Source organism: Callorhinchus milii, unplaced genomic scaffold (assembly GCF_018977255.1).
Source record: "Callorhinchus milii isolate IMCB2004 unplaced genomic scaffold, IMCB_Cmil_1.0 Scaffold16, whole genome shotgun sequence".
Classification (NCBI taxonomy): Eukaryota; Metazoa; Chordata; class Chondrichthyes; order Chimaeriformes; family Callorhinchidae; genus Callorhinchus; species Callorhinchus milii.
In genome coordinates, this window is record NW_024704757.1 from 2,513,473 (window position 1) to 2,536,355 (window position 22,883).

At 42.2% G+C, this 22,883-nt stretch overlaps 1 protein-coding gene across 1 annotated transcript in view; it reads left to right on the plus strand.

The window, feature by feature from the left end:
• The first annotated feature begins 1,398 nt into the window (after positions 1-1,398).
• The window catches only part of zc3h7a (zinc finger CCCH-type containing 7A), a 30,352-nt gene continuing 8,867 nt past the window's right edge, over positions 1,399-22,883 (plus strand). Inside the window, exons 1-15 of the mRNA XM_042341148.1 lie at positions 1,399-1,587; positions 5,946-5,985; positions 7,308-7,505; positions 8,160-8,318; positions 9,655-9,735; positions 10,240-10,290; positions 10,556-10,595; positions 11,293-11,576; positions 13,639-13,864; positions 15,087-15,148; positions 16,706-16,877; positions 18,348-18,509; positions 19,481-19,686; positions 20,867-20,967; positions 22,122-22,303. Coding sequence (XP_042197082.1) covers positions 1,520-1,587; positions 5,946-5,985; positions 7,308-7,505; positions 8,160-8,318; positions 9,655-9,735; positions 10,240-10,290; positions 10,556-10,595; positions 11,293-11,576; positions 13,639-13,864; positions 15,087-15,148; positions 16,706-16,877; positions 18,348-18,509; positions 19,481-19,686; positions 20,867-20,967; positions 22,122-22,303 — 2,032 coding nt within the window. The 5' untranslated portion in view covers positions 1,399-1,519. The remainder of the gene's footprint in view (positions 1,588-5,945; positions 5,986-7,307; positions 7,506-8,159; positions 8,319-9,654; positions 9,736-10,239; positions 10,291-10,555; positions 10,596-11,292; positions 11,577-13,638; positions 13,865-15,086; positions 15,149-16,705; positions 16,878-18,347; positions 18,510-19,480; positions 19,687-20,866; positions 20,968-22,121; positions 22,304-22,883) is intronic.

The following is a 22,883-nucleotide window of genomic DNA, read 5'->3' on the forward strand; positions in this document are numbered from 1 at the left end:
TCTCTCACTTGCAAAGCGAGTGCTCTAACCACTGAGCTACAGGACTCCACAAATAGCTTTGATGAATATCTAAAATATATTTGAAGCCTCTTAATTTTCAGCTCTGGAAACTGTATTGGTTAGAGCACTCACCTCACAAGTGAGAGGACCTGTGTTTGATTCCCGGGCTGGGCAAAACCTTAGGCAGGTTTCCTTACAGTAGTAAGTTGGAACCCGGTTGTTAGTCGATGGCGGACCCTTCAAAAAACATTTAGTCACTCAATCCACGACTGTTTGTGGGACACAGACCGCTGTGTGTAATTGGCTGCCCGTTTCACCCACAAAATATGTAGTCAATTCACTTTATTGTATATTCCGTGAAGTGCTTTGAGGTGTCTCAATGATGTGATTAGGTGCTATATCAAATGCAAGGATTATTATTATAACTCTGATTTCCATTCAGAGGGTATTTTAGCAAAATATCTACTTATCTCCCTGTGCCTATGAAACTTATTTTTAAATACTTTCCACGCTTGTCGGATTTCTTTTAGTTCATTGATTAACTCTACGTGACCATCACTGTTTACTGGACTGATTTTCATTGAGCGCACGGATTGGAAACACAAATGCATATTAGTACTGTTTGTTTTAATAGCTTTGACAAAACCATTTCGACGCTTGCATATTTTGTTTGCTCAGTTGCTTGTAGAAAAAGCCAGTTTATGTAGTGAGTCTCTGAGGTGTGGTGTTTTCTTTAAAACAACACACAAGTTGAGTTGCAGAAGGGTGTTGTACACTGTTTGGAGGAAAGGCTAGTTTATATAACTTGGTGGCACCGTTAAATGGAATTTAATTACATGGGTCTGTTGCAAGCTTACAAACACGTTTTAGGTTTGACAAGCTTTACTGATTAAGCATTGTGATGTTATGATCGTCTGTAACCAGTGTCTAAAGATGTGGCCTGACATTTGCGGTATTTAAAACCACACTCTTCATTCCTCTGTGGAGTAATAAGGGATAAACATGGCACTTTACAGTGCCGCAAAGTTGGATACATCTGAGTGTTTTTTTTGTTTTCACGCCCTCCACCTGATCCACCCCACTAATGGTGGCCGAGCTTTCAGCTGTTCTGCTCTCGCTTTCACGAACTCTGTCTTAGAGTCTTTTGTAAGCAATCCCAGAATTCTGGATTGCTTTAGTTGACCAAAGAAAAATCACGGAGGCTCATGGACTGGTCTTCTTCAGAAAAACTGAAGCTGCGAACAGTGGAGCATGTTTACAGAACACAAGATTCAACGTCGTCGTTGATGAGACATTGTTAGCTACGCAATGGACTTTCTCGGACTTGTTTAAAACAAATTGCTGGAATCCACATTAAGACCATTAATTTTCAAGCACGCTTTTAGTTACTTTTCACACCATCCTCCCCCATCCCTAGCCCAGGGGAAATGTAAATTGTAGTTGTCTTATTGTGATGACTCTGTGTCTCTTTGACTTTCAGAATTGCTATCGACAGAGGAATCGGGTGTGAAGGGACAACATGTCCAGTGTATCCATGGACAAGAATAACAGGTGGCAGGAAATCGAGAAAGGACTGCAGTTTATCCAGTAAGTTTTTTCTGAAACCTTTTGTCATCCTCTTCAGAACGGCAAGAAATCAAAATTTTTCTCCTGTAGAAGCAAATCACTGAGCTGATGTTCACTGACGATGCCACTTTGGAGCTTGCCATTGAAACGAGGGTAACTCACTCTTGCCTCCTCCCTCAGTGTGGAAAACTATCTGCTTACGTCATGTTTGACTGAAATTGATAATTCAGTCTTTGATTGGAATCAAGGGTGTGAACGTGTATCCTGCCGCTTTGGCATTTGCCAACCTAGTTTTAATGTGTAGATGGTCTGTGGCGTCTGCTTTCACTCCCCTGTGTGATGTTTCATACCAATGAACACAAGACTGTGATACCTGTCCAAAAAATCCACAGCCACTACTTTATCCTCAGTCCTGCCTCTGTTCATTATGTGGATTGATTGATGGAACGATAGATAGATTCACTGTATGGATATTATTGCCATAAGTTATCACCTACAGCACAACAGTCTACATTTACCATTGTCTTCTGCATACTTACAGCATTATGCATCACCGTTTTGTTGACCTGTCACATTCCAGATGTATTGTCTGTTTATTGTGTTATCAAATCAGTTTTGCGTTTTTCATTGTCATGTCATAGGATGTACTCTAATACACATGTAAATAATCTCTAACATGTAAAAGCTTCAGGATGTACACTGATTGCAATTAGGCTGATATTTTAAAAAATGATATTCCATCAGTTGACAGAATCATAATCCACTTGTTAAACTGAGGCCACAGGCACGTCCGGGGAAATTCCCGGCTGGCTGGGCCGACAGGTTTTGCCTTACACCATGTGTGAACCTGAAACAAACGATACAGTAATATCATTTCAGGAGTAAATTTATTACTCAAATGACTGTAAACACTTCCATTTTTAAATACAGTTTTAAAATAACAATCTCTCCCTGCCAGCTACCCTTTCTCCCAATTCCCTGTCTCTATTCTCCTTTCTCTCGCTCTCCCTCCCTATTTTAAATTTTAACCGAATTTTAGCCAGTGAGCTTTATTCGATTACCTATTTTCTCCATCTCCCCCTTAAAGACACTTTTCTTACCTTATTTACTGTGTCTCCTGGGCCCTATCGTCTGTTTTAGAAAAATTGGGCTCTGGCTGTAAACTGGCTCCAAAAGACAACAAAGTGATCGGGTCACTTTGACATGGTTTTTACCTGTAAAGTAGAGGTGCTGCTGCTATTTTGTTTTCCATAGGAATTTTATGTTTCGTGCACAAAGTACAGTCAATTCACTTACAGTATATTCTGTGAAGCTCTTTGAGATGTCTCAATGACATGATAAGACGCTTTCTCAAATGCACGGATTATTATTATAATTATTACTTCGCTTGCTGAATTGGTGAATAGCTGAGAACCTAGTTCTTAGTTTAAAGAGAACAATTAATTTAAATTATTAGAGAATTATTATTAGGTTATTACATTTTATTATAGCAAAAGAAAACAATTTGAGTCTTTCCTTTTGTTTTTAAATGTTTTTCTTCTCTTTTGTCCATTGTGGTTTTGAATGCACTGTTTTTGAGTCTTGTATCCTTACCTTATTTGACAGGACTGTTAATTTAATACTTTGATTTTAAATGTTCAACAATAAACTTGCAGTGATAAACGGGTCAACCAAAAGCTAACTGTCTATACTGTTGATAACCAGTAGATATATTTTGATGATAGAACAAAGTGTCTGGATTTCCAAGGCATACTTCATCTTAATGTTTACAGATGCTGAAAAATTATAAAAGAAATATACTTATCAGTATTATAACTGTTTGGGGCCTATGTGAACAGGTCCCAAACATTTATCAAAATGATAATGAAAGCCACCCTTTAATTCCAGTGGTTTTGTAAAGGTAAAATCTGTTGATTAGGTTTAGTATGGTGGGTGAGGCAACCTACAAATATATAATTAAGGTTCACTCACCTGCCAGCAATGCTGTGCAATGCCACAAAGATATATTTAAAAGATTATTTTTTTGAATCTGAGAGCTAAAGAGCATAAAGTCAATAAAATGAGATCCTTGGAGAATAATAATATTAATAATCCATGTCAAGATGTCTCAAAACACCTCACCAGATTTTCTGTGAATTATAGTGACTTGTATTTGTAGTGTATTTGTAGGCAAGTTCCAAATCCCAACATGAGGCTTGCCAGGGTGACGCACACAAATGCCATTAAAGGAATTTGGAATTTTTGCAGCCAAATTCCCCAGTATGAATCAGGCAGAACGTTGAATTCCTCAACAACAAATCTCTTCTGCTATGACATTGTGTTTGCTTGCATTACTAGGTTACATTAAAATCTTTTCCACTTGGCCAAAATGTGTCTTGGCAGCCTGTTGGTGTAGTTGTAATTTAATTTCTCGATATCGCAAGCTTGCCATAATGTCACAGTGGTCTTAATTGGAGCATAAACGGCAATTGTCTGGTTTTCTACTGCGAAGTGTAAAATGGAAATGCCTGATTAATTCTGGTGAATTTGGTTGTGAAAAGGAATGCAAAGCTCAGAAATTCTTTTGACATTATCCCATGAAAATTGTTTGCATTTTTAAATATACTGTGTTTTAAATATACTATATGTTGCAAATAAATAACAATCCTTGCTCTTTATATAATGCCTTTTCACATCATCGAGACTTCTCAAAGAGCTTCACATGATTTACTGTGAAGTGTATCGAGTGCATTTTGTAGGCAAACAACTTGCACACAGCCATGAAGCAAGTGACCAATGTTTAGCTATAAATGTTGAATGTTGTGCTTATCAAGGCGAGGATTGTTGCTGCTGGGAAATGGAAAAGTTTTCACTTCTCACATTTTATCTGTATCGAGTGCTCCCAGATCAAAGCATAGCATCATTGGATGCAGGGCAAAAGCTCCTTCTGCTCTCCCTAACAGTCAGCCCCTGTCCCATCATTCAGAAGAGGACCCACTGTACCATTGTCTCTGGTCTCATTTCTTAGACCATCCATGTAGCATCAGGATATACTGTGAAGGGGAGTTTGTGTTTCAATAACAGTAATCCTTGCATTTGAACTACCTGTCACGTCAGACGGACTTCTCAAAAGTGCTTCACAGGATTTACTGTGAAGGATAGTGACTGTGTATTTTGTAGGCAAACGTGGCAGCTATTGCGCACCCAGCAATGTCCCACAAACAGCCATTAAGTGAGTGAGCAATTTTATCTGGTGGATTGCTGGCCAGGACGCTAGGAGAAACTTGTTTTCCAATAGTGCTACCTAAACAGGGCCCTCAGTTTTAACATTCATCTGAAGGATGACACTTCTAACAATACAACTCAACCCCAGCAATCCATTTGAGAATTGCCTTAGACAAAATAAGTTCCAAATCCCACTGTAGGGCTTGAACCACGACTTTCTGACTCGGAGGTGAAAGTGCTACCAATTGACGTAGATTGATGTACCTGAGCCAGACTAACCCACGAGGTTATATAGTGGTGTTTTGAGCTGAGTGGGTGTAGTTTGTTCAAACAAAACATAGTTTTTGAAATATTTTTATTGTCAGATCTCTCTACCCCCCTCACTTTTGATTTTCAGATCCTACTTAATTTGCTTTCTGAGTAGGTAAGGGTCAAGTGAAATCTCTTTGTGTTGAGAGTGGGAGTTTATGACTCACACAGGTCTTGCAAAATTCTTGCCAATCGGATAGCAAGCCAATATCTATGCCCACACTGTTGCTTCAATTTTCAGGAAGCGTTTTAAAGTTCAGCTGTGGCTGTAATTAATCATGTAATTAACAGTGTCCACAAGCCTGACTCAGTTGTTGGACTCTTCCCTCTGCATTAGAAAGTTGTGGGATGACGCCAAATGTCAAGGACATTGAACTCACATAGTGTAGGCTGATGCTCCTGTGTAGTGCTGGGGGAATGCTGCATTGTCAGAGATGCCATCATTCAAATGAGACATTAAACCGAGGTCCCGTCTGCCTGTTCAGGTGGATGTTAAAGATCCCATGGTAATATTTGTCCTATGGCTGTTTGTGGGACATTGCTGTGGGCAAAAATTGACTGGGCATTTGCTTACAAATATAATCACTAACATTACAATAAATCCTGTGAAGCGCTTTGAGATGTCCTCCCAAGGTGAAAAGTGCAAGTACAGTTATATAAGCTGGTAGCCAGTGCAACCTTTCTTGTCCCAAAATTCAAAGTGACAACAGGTTACAAGCACATATAGTGTGCTTGTATATAACATTGCATTTCACGCTGTTTAGTAAGAATCTGGTGTAGATTAAAAGTTGGTAAAAACTATGCGAGTGAAAGACGAGAGATCACAAAGGTTTGTTAATGCAAAGAAACTATTTTTCTTTTTGCAGGTCAACGTTGCCATATCCTGGTTCCCAGAAAGAGTATGAGGTAAAACTCTTCCCTTTAAACCTTTAATATATAATATATCGTGGAGTCCTGTAGCTCAGTGGTTAGAGCACTCGCTTTGCAAGTGAGAGACCTGAGTTCAATTCCAGGCAGAGGGCCAAACCTTGGGCAAGTTTCCTTACTCCACACAGAGCCCTAATAATAATCCCTCAAAACCAAAAACAATAATAAATTGGTCATTTTCAATCTACGACTGTTTGTGGGACATTGCTGTGCGCAATTGGCTGCCGCGTTCGCCCACAAATATACAGTCAATTCACTTTACAATGTGTTCTGTGAAGCGCTTTGGGACGTCCTCCTGACGTGAAAAGCGCTATATCAAATGCAAGGATTATTATTATTATTATATACACAAGCCCTGATAATATTGTTTGTTTACCTTTGATATTGGTTGGGAGGAAGGGATTTCGTCAAGCAGGGGGGTTTATTGCGGAAAGTGTTTAGCTTCTTTAAGGCAGGGTTATAATATTACGCAAACATCAAAAAGTTCAGGTGATTTATACTGCTTGAGTTTCAGTCTCAATGCTCGTATTCTAAATTGGTATCCATTTCCTGAATAGGCATCACTTTGACATACTGTATTTTTGTTTTATTCTCACATTACAATATTCATACAAATCAGAAGGAAATTGAATACTAAACCAGAACACAGCAGCTGATGCAACCTTGGTGTGTCGGGCACCTCAATACCATTTCGAAATTGTGATCTAGGACAGTCCGATAGAATAGTGATAGAGCCGCAGTTTCTGTAGGCCAGGAGTTCACTGGTTAGAATCCAGAGTTTGTTGTTCTCCCCCATTCGTTGAAAAGGAACAGGGAGAGAGATAGGGTGGGAAGTAGGGGGCAGAGTTAGGCAGGGCGAGAGGGAAAAAATGGAAACAGGATTGAAAAAATAAACCCAGTACAATACTTTAGGATGCACAGAGGCAATAGAACAGGAGGACACGGGTTTAGAATTGCAAGGGGCAATTTCAGGGAAGACATTAGGAAATATTTATTCACTCGGAGGGTAATTACCAACCAGAACAGGTTACCAGGAAGGGTGGATGAGGCCAGGATGCTGGGACTCATTTAAAAAGCAGCTTGATGCTGTGATGGGAGGATGGTCGGGCGAGAATTTTGGAAGGATAAGATCAAATGAGTTGAAGGGTCATCCGAACCAAAATGGTGAAACTGCACCATTCATCTCTTCACTGTAAGATCTTGAGGAAGTTGCTTCTCCACATTGTGGTAAATGCCTTCTTTTAAGGGAACCAGAGAATGGATCATTAACGTGTATTAATATTATCGGTTTCAATTTACAGGCCTTTTTGCAAGATCTTGTCAGAAACCTATATGATGACGGAAACGATAAGTTCAGAGGAGGCAATTGGAAAGATGCTTTGGACCAATATACTGAGGCCCTAAACGTAGCTGATTATGCATCATCTGAAGATATCAGTATTGTGGATGGAGTAAAAGAGAAGCTTTATACAAATCGTGCATCCTGCTACTTGAATATTGTAAGCTCACAAACAGTGTGATTTAGTTTACACTTTCAGGGAATCCTCCCGCTCACTCTTGTTAACCACTAGCTGGACAAACAGCAAGAAAGCTTGCCAGAGTGACAGGAAATCCCAAAGCGCTTTACAGGATATACTATAAAAGTGCAGTGACAATGTGTTTTGTGGGCAAGCGAGCTCAATATTCACTTTGGAAAACGTTCAGTGGCAACAATATTTGGAATATTGTTAACACAGCCACAGCTCACTTCTCTTCCAATAGTCCCTCTGAATGTTCTTGCTCTTGCCCCTTCTTCCCTGAAGCTTGGGCATTGAGCCCTAGAACCATAGAAATTTATGGAACAGAAGAAGGCCATTCGGCCCACCCCGTCTGTGTTGGGTTCTGTTAAAGAGCAATCTTTTCAGTCCCATTTATCCACTCTTTCCCTGTACCCCTGTAGTTTACTTGTAGTACAATTTGAATGGGAGAGGCAACAAAATACTGGGCACATCGGAAACCAATCTACTCAGCAAGAGCTTTCGGCAAACCTTTTCTTCCCTCCCTCCCCCACTTCTTCGCCCCACCCGCCCCCCTCCTCAGGCCAAAAGACTAATTGTGACACTTGACTTTTTGCTGTAAAGGTTTTTTACCTATGTGTTGTTCTCTGGTTTCAGGGTCACTACAATCAAGTATTAGAAGACTGTGACAAAGCGTTACAGCTGAACCACAATAACTACCGAGCTCTCTATCGAAAAGCAAGAGCCCTGAAGGAATTAGGAAGGCATAAAGAAGCCTATAATGTTATTGCAAAATGTTCATTAGGTGTCCCACAAGTAAGCAAAATGACAATTGCGTCTCTTAATCGCCAAACTTAAAGATGCAAATTTTTTGAGGTCAGATGTGGGTCTGATACGTGCAGAAACCCATCACCATGCTTAACAGTATTCAAATGAGACTGAGATGGATAGATTTCTTATTGCAAAAGGGATTAAGGGATATGGGGATAAGGCAGGGTCAGGTTATTAGCTGGAGTTAGATGAGAAGATCAGCCATGATTGAATGGCGGGGTAGGCTCGAAGGGCCGAATGACCTACTCCTGCTCCTACATGTTATGTTATGAGAGTTCCACATATGTATACCACCTGCACATGGAATGAGGCCTCTCTCCCAGGAGGGACTCTGCTTACCAATTCCGTAGAAAGACAAGTTTTCCCAAAGTGTGCGTTGGGGTACTGTTGGATTTTAACAAGCTAAAAGCGCATAGTGTGTCATCAAAACCACTGTCTACCGAGCTTCCTGCTGCTTGTCCAACTGGAGCCCACCCTACCTGCTAGGGCCTCGGCTTGCAGGGAGAACAGGAGCTGAGAGCTCTACAGAAAGTGATTTTTTTGATTCCAAATTCTCTTGCCAAGCATGTCACCTGCTGCTCATGCTGCAGTGAGGAGCCTTTGATATTGTGGCAACATTATTACTCACAACTGGAATTAAGAGGTTTCAGCATTTGGCTTCCTGAAGCCACTTCTACCTCAGTGAGCACTTTGTATCTTGATGACGTGATAAGGCAATGGATCAGGTGCAAAGATTTATTCTTGCTACTTTGGTAGCAAAAATAATCTTTGCGTCTGATCCATCTTGCTAGTATTCTTGCTACTTTGGTTAGGTACACATGAGAACAGGGGGAGGCCATTCAGCCCATCCCATTCAGCCTGTTCCGCCAGTTCTTACCAGAACTTTTAATCCTTTCGCCATATACTTTAATACCACTAATACCAAGTATCTCTTCAGCTTTCTGGGGCAGAGCGCTTCACATCTGCACAACCCTCTATGTGGAGAAATGCCTCATTACCTCAGCTCTAATGATCTTGGTTCTGATTTTAAGGCAGTGCCCCCCGCCCGCCCCCCCGGAACGGATCTTTCTACCTGAGAGAAGAATCTGAGGGGCACCATGCACTCATCTCTCATGGTAACGAGGTAACAAAACGTTCTCTGCTGTTATGTAAAGGCAGACAGTGATTGTTTTTCCCCTTTCCCCATCCATCAGAAAAGTACCTGAACAAGAATGACTCAAAGAATGACTGATATTATGAATGTGGCTTTGTGACTCTTTTATTGATGAATGAATTTAGAGGCAAAGCAAACTCTTACTGAAGGCGACTCTTTATTTTGCAGGATGACGGTGTCATGAAACTAACCCAGGAATTAGCTCAAATATTGGGATTAAAAATTCGGAAAGCTTATATAAGAGCTCAGGTGAGTACAGTCCCGATTATGCGCTCATATACAAGTTTCACTTAACTTCAAAATGTTATTTTAAACACCAATTCCCCTGAGCTTTAAGACTCTACTCCCCTAACCTCTGGAACTCCCTCCCTCTACCCTTCCATCTTGTCCATCTCTTTGTCTGTCTTCAAGTTGTCCCTTAAAACCTACTTCTTCAACTGCACCTAGACCACCTTCTCCTCTTCCCTCCTCTCTTTCTATAGAGCAACGAGACACTACCCTACATAAAGGATGTTAAATGGCTGTTTGTGGGACATTGCTGTGCACAATTGGCTCCTGCATTTTACCCACAAAATACACAGTCAGTCCACTTTACAATATATTCTGTGAAGTGCTTTGAGACGTCTCAAAGACGTGATAAGGCGCTATATCAAATGCATGGATTATTTTTAGATAAATGCAGTTGTTATTGTTAAGAAGCTTCACCCTTTGTATTGTTAGGATTTTCACTCAGTGTTTGCAATTCTCTTGCAGTCTCCCTTGAATCCAGTAATGGGTGTCAGTTCTGCTGAAACCACTAATAAAGTAAGGAAGTTTTGCTGACATTATTTTTATCAATGTTTTTGGTCAATACTCTTGTAGCATTATTTTATTAAATTCAACTTAAGTTAAATTTACACTTGACAGAAAAACCTTGAGACATTTTGATGATATCAAATGCATGGCTTGTTGTTATTAACTCTTTCCTGCTGCAACAGCTGCTATAAGATAAAATAATTTAATGGACTCAGTAACCATTATAAATATATGTTTAAATTTAACTCCTTTTTCTCCCCCACCCCCACTATAGCATTCCAATGGTTTGAATTCTATTGAAGATATAGAAACGGGTAAGCTGCCTTTCATTTTCTCTTCCTCTCTTTCATTCTTGCTACTGAATCTGTTGAACTATTGTCCCACATATGTTTGAGATCATAACCAGATATAACTTAAAATTACATAGAATTAGATAGCAAGATCCATTAAATAGTGCCCTAACTTAATACCTGTTGACGAGTCCTTGTAAATGTTCGTTGTTCGTAAAACTTAGAGTTTGTATTTTAAAAGATACTCCACAGAAAGTTGATTAATAAGTAATTGGAATTTGCAGATATTCTTTTCCTGATTCTGGTCAATAATTCTATTACTTGGAGAACATCTGGGTCTTCAGTGAATTGGAAGCATGTTATTATCTTACATATTGAGGATCATTTTTATTAAAGAGAGTTCAACTCAAGCCAACAATAATCTTCTACTGTAATGATTTTAGCATTCACAAGGTTAAAAACTTCTTGAAATCATCCCAGCCTGTGAAGCTTTGAGATGTCTTGACAATGTGACAGGGCGCTGCATCAAAATGCGAGGATTATTTATTTTATACACAGAATAACGAGAATTACGAAATGGTCTTTGGTAATGTACTTTTTGAGATTGCCTTTTGGCAAAACAAACAAAATGGAAATGTCTTAAGATATAAGTCATGGTTAGTGTCAACTTGTTTTCTTGTAGGTAAAAATTGGCTTTAATATTACTGTCTCTTTTTTGTAGATTTCCCAGGATTAAATTCAGAATCTTCTTTTTCTACATCATTGTCCTCAAATGGTATTATTCCTCAAGCAATGTGTGAATCGTTCCCAGTCTCCTCCAATTCTCCTCCACCTACTGTACAACTGCCGCATAATATCCCTCTTCCCACCACTGTGCTAGTAAATGGAGGAGGGCTGTCTTTTTCAGTGCCTCAATCACGTTTGGACTTTATTGACTGCGATAAGATTGGAGATGATTTGGATGAGCTGCTAGATTCTTTACCTACTGTGGAAGAAGCTCCAATGGTAAGACAGAATTCAGAGCTTCCCGAGTGACTGCATGATTGATCAATCGATCTGCTGTTCTTATTTTTTTTTTAAAAAGTTAATAACAAGGTTGAGGTTTGGCAAATTACAAAACATTCAGTTTGAATAAGCAAACATTGAGTTTGGGTGTAAAGCAGACTTTTTTTATTTTGATACCAAATATGCAAAATTACACTGCAGTAAATCATGTGAAGCGCTTTGAGATGTCTCGACGATGTGATAAAGCGCTATGTCAAATGCAAGGATTATTATTTTTACTTAACCAAAAACAGCCTGTTACGTGTGACCTCTACGTGGCTGTTTTTCAGATCCTCCAACTTGCGTTTAGCTCACAAAAATGTTAGTCAGTTTAGAAACCACTGAGCATATTGTGGTTAGAGCAGGGTATTTCCCGAGGAAGTCCCACTGTGTTTTAAATACATTGCAAGATTCTTGCATCCAATTTCTAAAAAAAAATGTTTTGCAATCCAGCCACCTTTTAAGTGCAAGTGATCAGATTTTTGGGGGATTCGGTGACTCAGAGAGAGGGAAAGAGAGACCTTGCAATCGCCTGGCACCCTTTCTCACTGTCTTTAAACACCTGCCTGAGGCTGGATGAGAGCTAACTTCCTATGGTTGAATGTCAACAAGACTGAGACCCTCCTGCTCGGCTCCCGACAGTGCCTCCATTCCTCAGGCGCTGACAGCATCTCCCTCCATGGATGCACTCTACATCTCACAGAGCCAATATGGAATGTCGGCGTCCTGTTTGACCCTCAACTGTCCTTCATACACCACATCTGCGCCGTGACCCGCTCTGCCTTCCCCCACCTCAGCAACATCGCCCGGCTCTGCCACTGTCTCACACCGCAGGCCACCGAGACCCTCATACACACATTCATAACATCCAGGCTCGACTATGCAAACTCCCTGCTCGTCAGCCTCCCCAACTCCTCCCTCCATAGGCTGCTGATCATCCAGATCTCTGCAGCTCATGTCCTCTCCCGCACCGGGCTCCCCCAACCTCTGCGACCTCCTAACTCCCCATCAACGTGGCTGCTCCCTCCGCTCCGCAGGCTCCGGCCTGCTTCACATCCTCGCCTCGTCCGTCCCACCATTGGCAAAAGACGCTATACAAATGTAATTTTATTGTTGTGAGTAGCATTTTGGTCAACATTTTTGATCTACCTCTTTGACTGAGCAGTTGGTCACCTATCGCTCCACCTTCAACGTTCATCCTTACCACTGTGTAGCGCTCTGAGACGCTAACCTGCGTGAAGGGCGCTGTATAAATGCAAGCTATTCTTTATCTTCATGCCACTCCCCTTCCTGACCTTGCTCAATAATCAAATGCAAGGATGATTTGATCCGGTTCGTCTCTGTGAAGCACTTTGAAACATTATCCAGCTTGGAAGGCAAGTTGTTATAAAATCTATTCCAAAGAAGCAATAATATGATTCAAGCTAATAATAAACTTTTGCATTTGATTCAGCCTGTAAGAATGATAATAAATAATAACCGTTGCATTTGGTACAGCGTCTTTCACATCTGGAAAACATCACAAAGAGCTTCACAGGATTTACTGTAAAGTGTATTTGTTTTGAAGCGCTTCACAAAGCTTCTATAAAAAACAGGATTAGGTGCAGTGACTTCCCTCTGCTTCGTGTCCCCAATCCCTCTGCCCCACCATCGTTGGGTGAACTTTAATCGTTCTGCCTCTGCTCTTTGGAATTCCATGCCTGAGTCGCTCGCTCTACTGTACCCACTCCTTCCCCACCTTTAAAGCTTGCCTTAGGACCTTTTTTGCTGTGCTTTCAGTCGCCTTTATCCCTTTCCTTCTTCCTCAGCTTCCCTCACCCCAAGCTCGGGCTCCCAGTCAACTACATGAAGTGCATGAGACAACGTCCTGATGTGAAATGTGCTATATCAATATAAACTTGACTGTAGTGACTGTATTTGTGGGTGAATATGCATTTACAGTTTGGAGAAGAATATGTTCTATGGTTATGTAGATATGTATCTAACCTTGAAAAAGCTGATTGTTTCTCTGTTTCTCTTGCAGCAGTCTGGGTCCATTACAGGACCTAAGATACCGGTCAGTGTATCGCCCAGTATCCCTTGCCCTGCTTCTATGTTAGTGCCACCACCCCAAGCTACAAATAATTGTGTTCCTTCAGTGACTTTACCCTCAGTGTACTCATTTTCTATGAATATGCTATCAACGTACAATACATATGGTTCCACGATGGATTCCTTAGATTCTCTGCCTATTGTAGAATCTCAAAGAGGTAATAACTGTTTGGCAAACACAAGCCTGCGTTTCTTTTGGGGCTGTGGGCTTCAGTACAGTTCAGGTAGCCTGCCTGGCCTTCGAATCATAGCTATGATGGTTAGAATTTGGGTCAGGAGGCACTTCTTCACACATAGATGTGGAACATTCTGCCCCGAAAGCTGTAGAGGCAGAATGAATAGTTTAAAAGAGAGAGAGACGGAGCCTCTAGTTGGAACCGATTTGAAAGACCCTCCTCTTCGACTGCACCTTCAGTCACCCTCCTACCCCCACCCTCCCTGCCCTCTACCCCACCTGATCCCAACCCCTGGCTCAGGTCCAAATCCCTGATCCCAACCCCCAGCTCAGGTAAGTGTATTGGTTTTGAAGCGCTTCACAAACCTTCTGGAAAGTACAGGATTAGGTGCAGTGACTTCCCTCCACTTCATGTCCCCAGCCTCTCTGGCCCACCAGCTTTAACCATTCTGCCCCTCCTCTTTGGAATTCCATCCCCGAGTCCCTCTCCGTTGGGACATCCTCCCGACGTGAAAGGCGCTATCCAAATGTAATTTGATGATGTTGTCGGAACAGGCTCATTGAGCTGAATGACCTGCTCCTGTTCCTGTTTTCCTATCTTCCTAATATCCCTATTCATAGAAATCATTTTCTGTCCCGTGACCTTGAAGGTTTTCATGATTTTATGCTTCTGCCAATCCTTGTCTGTATGAAACACCTTCAGATATTTCTCCCTCTCTGTTGGGACCATCTTGCTTGTATGAGGGTTGTCCCATGAAATGCCAGTGGAACTGAGAAGTTTCCATGTGGGGAAATGTCATCAAACAGTGGCCCTGTCCTGAAGCAATTTAGTGAATTGAAATTTGGTAGGACAACCATAAAAGATTAAATATTTTAAAAGTACTTGAATTTTTCAAAACCAATATTTCAAATAAAATATATGCTGATTTGTTTTGTTCAGGTATTAAGATAATGTTGTAGAGTCCCTGTTTATTTTGTTCTGTTTTACTTTGTTGTTTTGTTTTGGGATTCAGTTATTTATAATAATAAGTTAGTTAGTTAATTTGCAAAATTAGACAGAAAAAGTAACTTTATAATGTTGCCTAAAGTAACAATAGTTGGAACTAGTAGTAAGCGCATAAGTTGTAAAGATGATTAAAGTTTGTGTATTTTTACGGATTTGATTTTTTCTTGTTTCTCCCCCTCTCTGCCTCCACTTCTTAAAGGGACCCCTCCAGGTCTCAAGGCTGGAGTACAAGGACATAATAGCAGCAATTCTTTTCTGACTGTGAGTAACCAACAACAACAACAACAACAAGATTCCATTTATAGAGCGCCTTTCACGTCAGGAGGACGTCCCAAGGCGCTGCACAGTTGGGTCATGACCCGAGCAGGAGGGAAATGGTCAGGGTGAGGGGAGGGAAGGGAGGGAGAGAGGAGGGGGGAAATGGTCAGGGTGAGGGGAGGGAAGGGAGGGAGCGAGGAGGAGGAAGAGAGTCGAGAGGGGAGCTGAAGGCACGGTCAAAGAGAAGACATATCATTGTCATGTCTGTTAGCCTGGCTCAGTTGGTTAATCCCACCTCTGAGTCACAGGGTCGTAGGTTCAAGCCCTGTATCGGGACTTTCAACTATATAGTCTATGCTGACACTCCAGTGCGGGTGCACTGTATTGTCGGAGGTGCCATCCTTCGGATGAGATGTTAACCAAGTCATATTATCCCCCAGATAATATTGCTCATTCACTGATTCTGGGACATTGCTGTATACAAACCGGCTGCCAGGCTCACCTACAAAATACGCAGTTGCTGCACTTTACAGTAATAATAATATCGTAGGGTATCCTTACCACATTCTTGATAAGTCCTTGAGCAACAGAATTCTTTATGGTTTTCCAAGTGTACTGATCTTTGTCACATATTTTGTTAATTATTAGCTATAGGAATCCACGAGTAAATCCTGTGAAGCACCTTGTTAGATGGTTGGGAACTGAGTTGTTATAATAATAATTATCCTTAGAGTTGACATAGCATCTTTTGTGGAGTTCTGTAGCTCAGTGGTTAGAGCACTCGCTTTGCAAGCGAGAGACCTGAGTTCAATTCCAGGCAGAGGGCGAAACCTTGGGCAAGTTTCCTTACTCCACACAGAGCCTAATAATAATCCCTCCAAAAGCAAAAACAATATTAAATTGGTCATTTTCAATCTACGACTGTTTGTGGGACATTGCTGTGCGCAATTGGCTGCTGCGTTCGCCCACAAATATACAGTCAATTCACTTTACAGTGTGTTCTGTGAAGCGCTTTAGGACGTCCTCCTGATGTGAAAAGCGCTATATCAAATGCAAGGATTATTATTACTATTATTATTATCAAGAAGCATTCAAAGCGCTTCACAGGATTTATTGTAAATTGTAAAGACTGGGTGTTTTGTGGGCGAACGCAGCAAACTAATATGCACACAACAGTATCCCACAAACAGCCATGAAGTAAGTGACCAGGGGGAGGTGGCGGAAGGTGACCAAAGGTGCGGTCGAAAAGAAGGTCTTCAGCGGAGACCTGAAAATGGGAAGGGAGGGAGCGAGGGAAAGGGAGTGAGGAAGGCAGTTCCAGAGCCTCGGGGCATAGTGGCTGAAAGCACGGCCGCCGAGGGTGGAGAGAAGGACTCGGCGCCAGCGTAGATTGTGAGTTCAAAATCCCCGACATGGAGCTTGAACCCACAACCTTTTGACTGAGAGGCGAGAATGCTTGCAGTTGTAGTATTGCAATGTTTTTCTGCTATAAATTCATAGATTTTCCCTATACGATTGAAAAAATATACTCAGTAATTGCTTTCTATCATTTCTTTGCAGCTAAATAGTCTGTTCAGTAATAATGCCAACCTAGGAATCATTGGCCAAAATGAAAGTGCCTTTTTGAGAGGAACGGAGACAGGAGCAAACATATTACCCACCCAACTGCCATGTCATCCATTGTCAGACACACACGAGTTCAAACAGGCATGCCATTTATGCTTTAAAACAGGTGAGGATAAAACATGGTATGTTCTTGACATCTTTGATCTAATGGAGATAAATGGAACATTACTGTAAGGAAAGTATTTACACAGCATATCTTTCTGCGTGTATTCATATATCAGTGTACAACAACAACTTGCATTCATATTGTGCCCTTCACACGGGCATTGTCTCGTGCACTTACCGATGACGGAACCTGATTCCGAGCTGGGGGAAGGGAGGGATGAGGTGACTGTTAAGTGCAATCAAAAAGGAAGGTCTTCAGTTATGATCTAAAAGAGGGGAAGGAAGGCAGAGGGATTGGGGAAGAGAGTTCCAAAGCTTTGGGGAGGAGTGGCTGAAATCGGGGCCACTGATGGTGGAGGGGATGGGGGACAAACCAGAGGCCAGAGCCAGCAGAGCAATGATACCAGTTCCTGTTGGATCTCAATAGAGAGCAGCAATGTAGAACACAAAATAGTTAAGTCTCATTATCATTTCTGCAATACAACAACAGCTTGCATTTACGTAGCCCCTTCACGTGAGTAGCATCTCACAGTGCAATTGAGAGGCATTTCTTACATGAGGTTTGGTTTGTTTATAGGTCAGGATCCTATACCTTGTTAAACTCGTTAAACCTTTCCTCACCTGCAATCTGCCATCGTCCGTCTCCGTTCAAACACTTTGTGTATGATTTACAGAACCTCTGCTTGTTTGTGTTGCATATCTCATATTTGCTGTCGTGGGGCCTGTCCTCAGCGTCTAAATGTATTGAACTGTGACCATGAAAAATCTGTTCTGAAAGTGGAAACACTTGCAGCTGTGACACATGTGAAGAATTTGGACTGCCGTGGCCTCTTTGCATACGAAAAACGAATGGCGTTTCAGTAATGTAATCTACCTGGTCTTATTCAAGAGTGTTTGTTTAACGTTCACTAAAACTTTGGAGGGAGGTCGATGCTTAAGGACCTTTCTAACCATGGTTTCTCACAAGTGATACTTTGTGAAAATGCCGAGTACAATCAGCTTGCGTGTGTCAGACTCAGTTGGTAGCATTCCCGCCTCCCGTCAGAATGTTGTGTGTTCAACCTCCGTATCAGGACTTGCAACCCATGTAGTCTGCTGATGTTCCATTCCAGTACAGTGCTGGGTGTGTCCAGCATTGTCAGAGGTGCCGTCCTTCGGATGGCTCGTTAAACCGAGGTCCTGCCTGCCTGTCCAGGTGGACGTTAAATGTCCCATGGAGCTATTCGAATGGAGAGAAAGGAGTTTATCCTTATGTCCTGGCCAACAAGCCCCCAAGTAAAACTGGTCACTCCGTGGCTGCTTGTGGGATGTTGCTTGTGCAAATTGGCTTGCAAAATACACCCAGTCTCACCACCTTACAGTATATTCTGTGAGATACTTTGAGACGTATTGACGGCATGATGAGATATAATGTCAAAAGCAACAATTATTGTTATATTTATAATAATTTCACAATGTTCATGATTTTCAGATCCCAAAATGTTGACTTGCACTTACGGTGGAGACGGAGAACATAAGTGTAAGAAGGATATTTTAATCTGTAGATTGAAAAACTCTGAAGACAGGTCATGGAAGAAGATACGACCGAGACCAACCAAGAATCAGTATGTGGGACCATATTACATATGTAAAGGTGAGAGGTCTCAGCTGGAGATTGTGCCCAATTCTGGGCACCACACTTTAAGAAGGATGTCAAGGCGTTGGAGAGGATGCAAAGAAGATTTACCAAAATGATACCAGGGATGAGGGATTTCAGTTATGTGGAGAGACTAGAGAAGTGGGTTTGTTCTCCTTAGAGCAGAGAAGGTTAAGGGGAGATTTAATAGAGATGTTCAATCAAAAGGGAATCGAATATTTACTTGAAAAGGAAAAATTTGCAAGGCTGTGGGGAAAGAGCGGGCGAGTGGGACTAGTTGGGTGGCTCTTTCAAAGAGCCGGTACAGGCACGACGGGCTGAATAGCCTCCTCCTGTGCTGTAAGATTCTATGATTCTAGGTTGTTGGAAGTTAGGACACGGCTTAGAAAAAAAGATGAGAACTATGTAACTTCCAACACAGATGTTGTTGGTTCAGATGAAAGTTTATTTTCGGTTCATAGAGGTACAGAATTTCACAACGCAGAAGGAGCTTATTTCAGCCCATCGAGTCTGTGCTGGCCCTCAGAGCAAATCTGAGGTTCAGAAATGAGTATCTGTCAGTTTGTGTCAGCGGTGAGATGTGTTGTACAGTGGATTGAGAAGAGAGCTGCTATTAATGTTTGAACCTGCAATCACAGTTGTTAATGTCTAAGCTCCCAGGGAGTTCACAAGCACAAGCAACATGAAACAAACTGTCAGCCCAGGTGGTGGAGAAAAGGAATTAGAAGGGTTTCAGAAAGGAACTCGAATAACTCCTGGACACTAAAATGGCTTTCAGGGTTATTAGATGATTGAAAGAGATGTTCAAAGGAATCGTATAGGGAGTTAGAATGACAGGAGAGATGGTTCAATGGCCTTCTGCCTGAATTTGATGTGTGTTACTGTTAACACATGACTGTCAAGTAGCATTGTAGTGATCATGGCTAAATGTGTAAAACTAGTTTTGAGTTCTGTTGTTTCATTCTTAGATGTTGCCGCAGGAGAAGAGTGTAGATACCCTGGTCACTGCACCTTTGCGTATTGCCAAGAAGAGATAGATATATGGACCCTAGAACGCAAAGGAGCATTTAATCGTGAGCTGCTGTTCGATCCTTTTGGGAGTAGTGGGAAAGTCAATTTGACCGTAGCCAAACTTCTACAAGAACACCATGGCATATTTATGTTTCTCTGTGAGGTAAGTGAAATGCAGCATTTAAACTATTCTTTCGCTGCAAACGAACATTAGATATGCTGCTAATGTTGCTTCAAAACAAAGTATTTGGGACTCAAGTTATAGCATGATGGAAATCTCAGCATAGAAGACAGCTGTTTTGCTCATTGTGCCTGTGTTGTCCTGTTTCCCCACTGGAGTTCCCACTCTACACAATACACTTGTATATGGCACCTGTCACCTCAGGAGGACATCTCAAAGCGCTTGACAATTCTATCTGGGCCCCTGACCTGGGGACACTGATTTATCAGTTCTCAGACGGGCCGAAGGGCTTTCTTCATCCGAACCAATCTTGTAACCTTGTGATTTCTTAGAAATTATTTTCAGCATTATTTATACTGTAACCTCATCAGAGATACTTGCTTGGTGGAGACATTGATCCTGACAGTGCGAGCGAGCTGAGTGACCAGGCATGGATGAGCCATTGGTGGGCAAATGACTGTAACTCATATAGGACTATGTGGAGTCCTGTAGCTCAGTGGTTCGAGCACTCGCCTTGCAAGCGAGAGACAGGTGTTTGATTCCCGATAGGGTGAAACGTTGGGCAAGTTTCCTTACTTTACACGCCTCTGTTTACCTAGCAATAAGTAGGAACCCGGTTGTTAGTCGATTAGTGGATCACTTTTCCAGGGGTAATAACTCCTTTAAAAAAATGTGGGCCACTTTAATCCACGACTGTTTGTGGGACACTACTGTGCGCAATTGGCTGCTGCATTTCGCCCACAAAATATAGTCAATTCCTTTTACGTCTCGAAGATGTGATAAGGCACTGTATCAAATGCAAGGATTATTATTATTATTAACTTACTCGCCGGTTGCTAATTGAACTCCACTGTTGTTGTCTTTTCTTCCTCTGAATGTCAGGCTCGTTAACTTCCAACTCACTATGTCTGAGCCTCTGCTGATCCATTGGGGCTTTCATTTAAGCAAAATGATTTTACGTGTTGGACAATCGAGGATTGGCACTCGAGCTGGGAGTTGGGATCAGGAGGGCTGCAGGGCAGAGAGGGTGGGTAGAAAGGTGATTGAAGGCCCGGTCGAAGAGATTGTTTTGAGGGGGAGTGAGGCGAAGGGACTGTGGGATGGCATTCCAAAGACCATTGCTTTCGGTTTCTTGGACTTACTGTCTTTTGTTTAATTTTAGATCTGTTTTGATAACAAGCCCAGAATGATAAACAAAAGGAATAAGGATAATCCTGAGTGCTGTTCCAATCCTGATGCCAAGCATATCTTTGACCATAACAAGTAAGTGCATTGTGCTGCCCTCGTCATCACGGCTGTGACCAACCACAGCTTTTTTTGCTTCAAAATAAACATTTTTTTTATATATATATATATTATATACAGTCCTTGCCAGCCTCCACTGGCTCCTGTTGCGGAAATAATCCATTTTAAGATCCTCACACTCACCCGCAGATGACTTAATTTCCTGGCACCTCCCTGCCTCTCCAACCTGTTCATACCCAACTCCTCCCTCACTCGAGCCCTCTGCTCCACCATTGGTGGCCGTGCTTTCAGCCACTGTGCCCCAACCCTCTGATATTCCCTGCCTCAGTTCCTCTGTCTTGTCCCCTCTTTGGCAGTGACTACAGTCACCTGGCTTGGTGTCAAACTCCGCCATTGTTTAAGTGCACTGAGCCTCTCACTCGTGACGGGCACGATTATAAATGCAAGTTGTTGTTGATCTTCCTCTTTGTCCGTGCGTTCAGTAACCCACCCCCCTTGATTCCAACCTGCAATTTGGGTACAAACTTTTGACTCTCCAGCGCTTTGGGATGTCCTTCCAATGTGAAAGGCGATATAGAAATGTAATTTATTGTTGTAGGACTTGAACCCACACCCTACGAGTGTGCTAACAGCTGAACAAGGCTTGCACCTGCAACTGAGCTGGTACACAGTATTTCAGGGCACTGCTGATGACAGCACCGCCAACCTAGCAGGACTTGGAAGGGCAGGCCAGTTACTGGGGGCAGGGAATCATTCCATTCAACTCCAGTTACCCCTGCAAACCACAGCCCTAATGGGTAGAGTTTTATTAGCTGGACAAGCTGCGGGAAGGCTTGCCAGACTGCAATATGAATGGCATACTATGCGGTTTTAGCTGGTCAGATTCCAGCAGATCCTAATGCACACTCTGGGGTCCCCAAGCCTTGGCTCCTACCAACTTGTGTGTAATTCTTGCTGGAATTAGGTAAGCAGGAAGCGTCCCTCCCGGGAGAGAGAGCGCATTCCATTCCAACAATCTAACTCTGGGATTTCCATGTGTAGGTGGAGTGCGTGGAATTCTCATTTTGGTTTGGCTACTCTTAAGCACGAGGATGGGTTTCCGCACGGATCAGACCAAAAAAAATAAGTGCAACACCGGATCTCTAACCTTGTTGCTTGCTTGTTTTAAACAGATGCCTCGTTCATATACTACGTGAGACAACCGTGAAATACTCTAAAATCCATCATCTTGATGATACCCGTCAGCTTGACCTGTGTTGCCATGAAGTGCGCTTTGGCTGTATAAAAGAAGATAACTGTTTCTATGCACATAGTTTGATAGAACTGAAAGTCTGGATAATGCAACTACAAACAAGTAGGTTCTGTGACAAAGATATAATCTCCGCTCTGTTGCCTATGCTATATGACACACAGCTGCATTACAAAACTCAGCCATTAAGGGAGGTTTTGGCAGCAATGCAAACTGCAACAGGAATATGTGTTTGCCAGCCAAGCACAAAGGACTTAGATCTGTTGACATTGATGAAAAGGCCGGAGTGTTTTGCAGGACTGCAACATGTTCATGGGGTTCAAATGATATTCGTAACTACTCAAAGATGAGCTTTTATCCATTTGATATAAATAATTTGCATTACAGAGCACTGTTTGTGTGCGTGTGTGTGTGTTACATTGTTTTTGTGTGTGTGTTATACAACAACAACTTGGATTGATATATCTCCCTCCACACTGGACGGCGTCTCAGAGCGCTTCACAGTTAAAGATCCCGGGACCGAGCCGGGGGGAGGGGGAGGAGACAGGGGGAGGGGGGGGAAGGTGACCAAAGGTGCGGTCGAAAAGAAAGGTCTTCAGCAGAGACCTGAAAATAGGAAGGGAGGGAGCGAGGGGAAGGGAGTGAGGAAGGCAGTTCCAGAGCCTCGGGGCATAGTGGCTGAAGG